Source organism: Haliotis rubra, unplaced genomic scaffold (assembly GCF_003918875.1).
Source record: "Haliotis rubra isolate DU_JTF1 unplaced genomic scaffold, ASM391887v1 Scf98, whole genome shotgun sequence".
Classification (NCBI taxonomy): Eukaryota; Metazoa; Mollusca; class Gastropoda; order Lepetellida; family Haliotidae; genus Haliotis; species Haliotis rubra.
The window spans coordinates 341,604-351,098 of NW_025767723.1; the positions used below are offsets into that span (position 1 = coordinate 341,604).

A 9,495-nucleotide genomic window follows, 5' to 3' on the forward strand; every position below is an offset into this window, starting at 1 on the left:
GTGGGTTTAAACATGTCTTATTCACTAAAGCTGAATGGTTAAGGTAAGATATATTTTACATGGTCTTGATCTTATAAATCGCAGTTTCCATTTAACATCGAATTGAAATCAACCAGTGTATTTACTATTCATGTTCGTGCGTAACGTGTCTATTTCTCTATTTTTAAGAATTCACATTCAAAGAAGAAATTATATGCATTTTTGCATTTACTACCACGTAAACATTCACCTAAAATCCGAATTGAACCTTTTGTCTCAGCCCAGTGTGTATAATATTGTGTTTTGTATGTGGGAGAAGTATGATGACCTTGGGTTTATTTTGATTCATATGCGCAACACACATTCAACACAAAGACAGATGAACATATATTACTGGATGCTTTTACAATATTACATTTAGACAACAAGGAACACCCTGGTAAACATGTCGCTACTATTTGCAATATACAGCAGACAAACCATGTATCACATCTCTAGAAATATAATACATGTACATAACAATCGTTTCTGAAAAACATTATACTGAAATGAGTACCTTTGTTTGGATATGAAAGCAGTTTTGGATTGTGTATTTTTCTCGATATTACTGATGTCATTAGATATAAACTTCTGAAAATAACGGCTAATACCTAAACACCCATACTAACTAAGTTCTTTATTCTTTAATTTTCCCTACAGCAGTGATATTTCCGTCCTTGTGGAAGGAAGCGAATGTAATTCCTCTCCATAACAAAGGAAGCACAAATGAATGCTCTACAGACCCGTGGCCTTAACGAGTTGTTTATCTAAAATCTTTGAAAAATGTGTATTCAAGCACGTTTTTAATTACCTTAGAGACAACAATTTACTCTCCAATCTTTAGTCGGGATTCATGCCGGGCGACTCTTGTGCCAACCAAGTAACATACTTATCGCTAAAGGCCTGGATGAAGGTGAAGAGATAAGAGCAGTTTTCTGCGACATTAGTAAGGCGTTTGACAAAGTCTGGCATAAGGGAATTATCCAAAAGCTTCAGGCAAATGGAATTAAAGGAAATGTACTAAAATGGTTTGAAAGTTATCTACAAAATAGAGTACAAAAGGTTGTTGTTATTATTAATACCCGTAATGGCTGGTGTTCCACAGGGTTCAGTTTTAGGACCACTACTATTTATTATATACATAAATGATATAGTCGATGGGATTAACAGTAACATCAGTCTTTTCGCTGAAGACACGTCCATTTATGTTATCGTAGACGATCCATTAGAAGCAGCTAACTGCTTAAATGAGGATCTAGAGAAAAATATCCAACTGGGCAAATACGTGGCAAGTTACTTTTAATCCCTTAAAAACAGAAACTATGCAGTCCGAGCGCAGAAATGTTCTCAACCCTAAACCGAACTTATTTATGAATGGGATTGCTATGCAAGATGTTGAAAGTCATAAACACTTTGGAATAACACTGCAAAACAACTGTTCATGTGACGCACACATTCACAACATTCTTAAAACTGTTAGTCCCATAATAAATTGTCTTAAAAGTTTCAAATATCGTTTGTCCAGAAAATCACTAGAGACCATGTACAAATCCTATATTCTTCCTTCATTTGATTACTGCTCTCATATTTGGGACAACTGTACAGATCAGCACGGCCTTACTTCAGAAAAACTACATCTAGATCCCCTTAGAACAATATGTGGTGGTGTCCGTGGAACAAGCCATGAAAAGATTTATCGCGAAACTTCCTTCACCTCGTTGAGTGAAATGAATATAAATTGCTAACACTTCATAAAATGTATCATCGTTTATTACCGGACTATATGTGCCATCTGTTACCCCAGTTAGTCAGGGAAAACGTGATGGCACTAATTTGAGAAGCATTTACTGCCGAACAACAAGATATGCAAATCATTCATTCCAGACACAATCAAACTCTGGAATTCACTGGCTCTCGAGGTTAGAAATTGTACGCCTCTATCAAAAAACAAAATAAATGTAATCTTTACTTTTGGTGTATATTATGGTAGTAGAAACTGTCAAATAACTCACACTCGACTGAGACTAGGATGCAGTGATCTTAACTGAGACAAATTTCAAAGATATGAATCAGAAAACCCGGTCTGATCTTGTGGGCACGAAATTGAGAGTTCATTTCATTATTTCTTTACTTGTACTAAATGTTGTGAAATCATAAAAAATGCCTTATTTTACATCTACGGATATGATCTAGAAACTATCTTATGTGGTAACAGGTTATTTAGGAAAAATGTTGAAACGGATATATTAGAATCTGTTCATCACTTCATAACTAAAAGCAGTCGATTTGTAAATGCTATAAAGGCAAGTTTCGTAAGATTATGATTGCAAAAGCTGTAAAGCTAGAACTCTTGTATGCCTGTATGTTCACTTGTTTTCATTGCAACACTTATCATCAAATTGTTAATTGCATCTTTGCTTCATTTACTTATGAACGCATGCTTTATTTATCTATGAACACATGAGTTGTCAAATATTTTACTTGTAACCATCACGATTTTAGAATGTTATGTTGCTGGGGCGGTATTTATATAAGCATAAAATGTTTGTTTACCAACCCAGGTTTCAGGAAATAAATATGTTTAAACCAAAATATCTCTTTGACTGATACAACTGTTGTGAATTCACAGGGGGGACAATGAATATAACATTGAGGCGTGTGTCTTTGATTTTGAAAAGTATAAATCACTCTACAACATTTTGTAAGTTAATTTTCAATTCTAAAAAATGTTCAGTACCGCCATTGGCAACAAACGGGGTAGTCAATGGGAGGTGTCGGTGGGCGGTTGGCTATTTGTGGTCGAATACGCTGAGGGGACTCTGCATCTCTAGATTTGACTACTGGCCCAAGAATAGAGAGTATCAAAGGGAGAAGAAACACGGCATGCAACATACCGAACAGGATGACTGTAAACATGATCTTGAAGAACGAGTTGAAGATGTAGGACCTTGAGAACACCAGCACAAGAATGCCCAGAAAAGATGACAATCCACCATTTAATATGGGACCAGCTGCATGGGCTATGGCAGATTCGACTTTCTCTCTCCTGTTTCTTCCCTTCCCAATCATATAGGCAGAACACACGTGCACACTAAAGTCTACCGAGAAGCCAACAGACATGATGAGGTGGATCATTGTCACTGAACTGAGACTCAGTCCCCAGACATGAAGGAACCCGAAGATGCCAACGAGGATAGAAACAATGTTAATGACCACAAGGAAAACCAGGAGAGGATGAGGAAGGAAGATGCCGGTCACGACAGTCATAACAGCGAGTGCGACGCCCACAGTTTGCAATGTACTGGGTAGGATAGCAACATACTGCTCAAAGAAGATGTAAGCAGGATGGAAGGTGTAGACAGAGAGAGGTGAGTTGTCTGCCAAAGCCCTCATTCGAACCATCACATGGGCCTGGGCGTTGGATTCTTTAATATTTGTTGATAAAAAATAACATCGGGAAGCTTTGACAGCAGTTTCGGATGAGTCAAATACAACATCATTATCAAATACTGTGGTTGTTGTAAGAAATGTTTTCAACCCTGATACAAAAGCGACATTGCTGCTGTTATCATAAGCAGTTGTTGCTCTGTAAGAATAGTACCAACAAATAAGTGAATTCTCGTCTACCCCAGAGTCTGCTTTTGCAGTATCAATCAGAGACTCCATATGATTTACTGCATTCTTATCTGTGTAATTTGTGGTTGGGCCAAATATAAACGGGATAGGAAAAGAACTGGAGAAGTGTGTATCATATGTCTCACTATAGGAATGATAGTATGAATCTGTGGACACTAGATTCTTCAGAATCAAACCTTGTTTGAAGTTCAGGGTTCCCCATATGGACACGCCAAGGTATGCAATATATATGAGAATAACAATACTTTTCCCCCACATATTCAGAAGCATTCGTGGCAGGTACTTCCGTGGCAGGGTCTCAACGTATCGTTCGTCCTGCCCCCTCTTTGTTGGTGGTGACCCTCCACAGCAGAACACTTTACATGTTGAGGTGCCATCGTTCCTGAATTCGTTTCTGGATTTGGTTTTGAGACAGGTCATGCAATGTCTGTTGCTGTCAACACGACGGCCATGGAGGGCCAGGCAAGGGGAAAAGAAGATGCACTGGTATAGGTAGCAGAAGATGACGGCCACACCTGTGAACGAAAAGCATGAATATAACGTGAACAATATATTACTAATACGAATGACACATATGTCCTGTATGCACATGTATTGGAGTAGGAAACATAAGCTGTTGGTGTGACTACTGGCTTGCTTGTGAAGCCCTTTTTTGGTGTAAACCCCACACTCCGTGATATTGCTGGAATATTGCTCAAAGCGGCAAAAAGATTCTTTCGCACACACTGACATCTCTTGAAGCCACTAACCTGTATAGAGACAGAAATTCCTGACACTGAGAAAAACAGAAGACGCGCCGATAACGAAGGCCAGGAGATCCGTGAGGGACGTGATGGTGATACCGATACCAGCTGAAGCAAATGTCTTCCCCATCCTGGAGGCTACAGTCTGGTCTCGGAGAGGGTAGGTCTCCGCCCAGCTGGACATCAACAGGAACATGTCGTCCACACCGATACCTTCAACAATAAGGCTGTGATGAATTATCTGTTTCGGGTCACTTAAAGGGAAACCAAATGTTTGAGTATATCGCCAGTATATCTAACTATTAAGGTCCTGCCTGTAGCCTGTAACTCTTTTGTGAAAGTACTTTAACGTACCTATGATAAGAAATGGTGTTACACCGACGATATTGACAAACTTCACACCACAAAAACTGACAAGTCCGAACGATGAGATGATGCCAAATCCAGCTGCCATCACTCCTGCCCAAGATGCCCACGCCCTCGATGACACCGCATCACCGCCGACAACGACAGTGGCATACGTGATCATTAACGTGAACGTTATAGAGAAGAACACAATGTCTCCGTTTGTGTTTTTGTTCAGCTCTGTGTCCAACGAATGTGAGGCGGCGTAGTTTAACCTGGTAGATGTTGTGTCTAAAGCTGCCGCTCTCTTCAGAAACTCCTCTTCCCAGGCTTTTGCCTTTGCCTTGTTATAAGCTGAATCCATTCGTAAATTAAACGTAATGCTCAGGTACTTTGCAGACACTAGTTTTCCACCTGTTGAATCAACCTGGCCAAGAATTGCTGATAAGTCAATGTTATTCCAGTTTGGGTAAGTGATTCCGCCAGTTAGATAGGCTTGGTATACAGCATCTGTTACAAGGAGCTCTCCTGACACAAAACAACTCCCATCTTGTCGAGCACAAATATCGTCATATTTGAACACCACACCATTATATGTAATATTGAAATGTTTTATTATTCTGATGTGGTTCCGTATTTCTTCCAATGATACATTGGACAGTATGTTCCCACCTGTTGCACTGCTTACTACAAGGCGGCCAAACATGGCGAGATCTGACAGTGCATATCCGCGGTAGTTGCTTCTCGTGGCATCGAGAAACGTGGCCTGGTACTGAACTCTGTCTTGTGATGCTCGGCTGTTAGTAGGCGTGTACAATGTCTCCGTGTCTGACTCGCTGGACAGTGTTATCATACCACAGCTGAGACCAATAGTTACCGAAAGTGACATAATTATGAGGACAACTGGGTAGGTGCCAATGAAAACGCCGATGGTGTCGAAAATCCTCTGGAAAAAGTCAGACACAGCCTCGAAGCATTTACTGAAAGAGCACATCGTGGAACTTGGACATTCACAGGTACATCTGAAAAAGATTAAATGTAATAAAGTTAGATGAGACTACCATTATGACTACGAACAATCTTTAACTGTCGATTTCGTTTTCACAGGAATGGGTATGAGCACAGCCACTGTGAAGGATGGATTGAGTTGAAATGGGTTCAAGAAGTGTAACTTATATAGCGACCTTCATGCATGAGATTTGGGCTGCTTGCATCAGACCTGACTAAAGTCGCATATTTAGTGCTGGCCGACTTTGTACGCTGTTCAGTAAATAGATCAAATATGTACAGCTGTGAAAAACGTACTTTACACTCGACAATTTACATATATACATCAGGACAGAATATTTCAATTATAATACTGGCAAACTGAACCTAAACTTACGTATTTGTATTAACATAAGCAGCGTATGGCACGAGTACTGCTTTGCGGTGTCAGACAACCTGCTGCCCGTGGACCAGGATAGGCTTACCCTTTCGCGAACCCTTTCATATAAATTCCACCACTGTTTTGCCTCCTTTCATACCCCCGGAATCTGAGTCGTCAGAGGATAGATGATAGAAATTATCATTTCAATAAAGCGTAACATCTTCTCTGAGTATTGTCAAGTGAAAAATAATTACCTGAATTCTTCAACTAAACCAAGCGTGACTCCTATTTGGCATAATTCACATATCAATTACTTGTAAAAAATATATGATTCTTTATTAAATCTTCTGAAATTTAAGTGCGTGTAGATATAGGCATTGAATATAGCTGGAATATTGCTGAGGGCGGCGTTAAACAACAAGCAAACATAAAATCACACATAAACAAAGTAACTAATATTCGTATGTAAGGTAGAATTGTCTGCAGCAAAAACAAAGGTAAATTCAAATATGAAAGATACATGTGGATATGTAATAGGTAAAGTATCTGATGCTGGTTTTGAAGCTGAAATACTGAATAATATTGATACTAACTTGAGGAACATGTGTGTTTTTTTCAGGCAAATGTACTGTGACTGGATCCAGAACAATATCTTTTCGATTACCCGTTGATAGTTGTATTTTCATAGCAGAAGCAAATCCAATATTAACAGGGATTAAATATATTTAAAAAACTCCTAAATATGAACAATATATCATTTTTTAGACTCTCTTTCGTGCCTTCAGGCTATTAAAAATTCTCTCTTGCAATCGATACAGTTGCATTGTATAATGAGCTTGCTACTTGTCAATACGATATCGTCCTCTGTTGCAAAAGGATACCCAGCCATGTTGGAATCCCTGGTAACACAATGCCCGATTTTGCTGCTAAGGCAGGACTCAACAAATCCGTGACACTACTTCTCATGCCATACTCCGATTACAAAGCAACCATAAGATCACACATTCGTGATCTAATGATCTTATGCAGAAGAAGTGGGACACTCAAGTAGGTATTAATAAATTATATGCTTTAAAACCCTACTTGGGTTGTCAGTCCAGAGTTGAAGAGGTCATCATGCGACGATGTCGCATTTGCCATGCTAGATTCACTCATGAATATTTGCTCAAAGGTGAAGATCCTCCGATTTGTATCCCTTCTGACGTGAGAATCACGGTCAAGCATGTTTATCACAAGGGATAAATATTTAAGTGTCAAAACAATTAAGGATATTTTTTATAATGTTAATTATCATTTAATAATTGATTTTCTAAAGGAAATTGAATCATTAGACAAATTTTGAATAATATGTTTTGTAAATAGTTAAACGATACTATAAACATGGTAGTAAAAATTAGCAACTGCAATTGTTAGTGGCTGTATCCTTAAAGGGGGTTAAAGTATCGTAAAATTACTGTCCTCCTGAGAAGGTACGTAAGTCTCAAAACTTAAATTTAAACTTAACAGATTTTTAAAGTATTATTATTGTTTTTTAAATTTCGGCTAAACTTTTCCTACAATCGCCAGCGACTGAGGGGATGGTGTAAATCCAAAAAGGGTCCATGCAGGTAGCAAAAGCACTGTACGTCCCAATGGTCCCTAGTATGGTGATCTACCTTCAGTTGTTGGCGACCTATAGCCTGTTTTTATACTGCATTGTTTTCGCAAATAAAATAGTTTTACATTTACATGCTAGTTTTAGACACTATCTGTGATGCTCTAGTTAGTTTACAGTCCTCGATGACTGATTATTTAACAACTTTTTTGTGTATGTAAAACCTTTCTCGTCACAATATGGATGAAATATTGCCGAGGTGACGTTAAATTTTAAGTCACTCACTCAGGCAAATATTGTAGGCGTAAATATGAAATTTAAAACATTGTTCTAACTTAATGTCATATTCTAAATTCATAGTGGAATCAAAGAAAACATATATTTGTTTATTGCAATTTCATTTAAATAGATGTATTTCTTTCGTAAGGAAACACAATGAACTTGCATTATATTATTTTTAAAAATGTTAATGTCATTTCGAGGATTTGCTCATAAGAAGCATACCATTCAGTCCTATAGCACTGTAAAAGATCAAAATAGATGCATCACGATTTCAAGTTTGGGGATTTTTTCATCACAAGGGATAAATATGTTAATGTCAAAACAATGAAGGACCTTTTCAGTAACGTTCATTTTCATTTAATCTTGTTTTTTTTAAAAAGAAATAGATCTCATTCATAAATTCTGATGTACATAGATATTGTTTGTATAAGTAGGTAGGATATATTTATTAACAGAGATTGATCATGGCTGTGCCCTTGACGGGGGGTTGGACTACCGTAACTGCTGCAATGGATTGTCTAGCAATTAACCCTACACATGGTAGGCTGCTGATTTGTGAACGGCACAGTCGCCATTCTATCACACTTCCAACTGTAATGCATTCACTAAGGTGACCACGTGACGCGATGCACGTGATTATATTGTTCATGCTTCACGACCACCTTTTCACTCCAATCGCCAGGACCATGTTCAAACGGTCTATATTTCACTATTGTGTTTAAGGTACAACAAGAATCTAAAATCAATTACCCCCTCACACTTGTTTTTATATAACATTCTCATAATCAATTGCAGATATTAATACACAAATGTAATGAAAAAGGTAGACCGAATGTTGTCACACGATGCAGGTCAACAGTCTCTGACACGAACTTGAAATGTCAATATCAGTTTGCAGTTTCAGGGCCAAGGGAGTTTAGTGTTATTCCATACTTTGTGAGTGGGCCTAAGTCAGTTCACAAGTGCCATGTTCTTCTCAATACCACATGATATGTTACTAATTTGACGTATGGTTAGTGTGTAGTATACAACTTTCTACAAGGGTGTACTTACCCAGCATGGAGCTTAGCTTGTCGGTTGTATTACGTTGTATCGACCTTTTCTTATATGAACATCTCGTCGAACAGTCTGTACTCAACATAACAGGTGTATTCATTATAGGCAATTATTGTGATCTCGAGATTAAATCAGTTTAGTGATACCAGGTTACAATGACCTCAGACAAGCAGGAAGTAGACGCTTCAGCCAACCACCGGCTTACATTCACGTGACTCAAACAAAACATTGTGCAGAATGTGTGATTTGATATGTCTTTTCCATGGCGAATGTTACGGTATTGGTTACAGCATTTCCCTCGTTACACCGCGGGTTATCCATTTGGAGTTCAGCATGTCTTGCTTAACTGTCATGATATTTCAATCGATCGATATTTTACGGTTTCATTCTTGAAGGATTTTTTTTATTTCAGTCCTCATTTATTTTTAGTTCTTTTTAAAGAAATTGGAATT

At 38.2% G+C, this 9,495-nt stretch overlaps 1 protein-coding gene across 1 annotated transcript; it reads right to left on the bottom strand.

Moving 5' to 3' along the window:
• On the bottom strand, positions 1 to 9,219 carry LOC124265439 (patched domain-containing protein 3-like). Its single transcript, XM_046700233.1, has 4 exons — positions 9,041 to 9,219; positions 4,752 to 5,764; positions 4,404 to 4,610; positions 1 to 4,169 (listed from the first exon to the last, which is right to left on the bottom strand). The coding sequence occupies exons 2-4, from the start codon at positions 5,734 to 5,736 to the stop codon at positions 2,749 to 2,751; spliced, it is 2,613 nt and encodes an 870-aa protein (XP_046556189.1). The 5' UTR covers positions 5,737 to 5,764; positions 9,041 to 9,219; the 3' UTR covers positions 1 to 2,748.
• Positions 9,220 to 9,495: the final 276 nt, after the last annotated feature.

Excerpts from the sequence above, each read along its gene's own strand:
- LOC124265439 (XM_046700233.1), bottom strand. The coding sequence starts at position 5,736 with ATGTGCTCTTTCAGTAAATGCTTCGAGGCTGTGTCTGACTTTTTCCAG. Across the intron at positions 4,611-4,751 it reads AACACCATTTCTTATCATAG|GTATCGGTGTGGACGACATG; the intron begins GTACGTTAAAGT and ends TTATTGTTGAAG. Across the intron at positions 4,170-4,403 it reads GAATTTCTGTCTCTATACAG|GTGTGGCCGTCATCTTCTGC; the intron begins GTTAGTGGCTTC and ends TTTCGTTCACAG.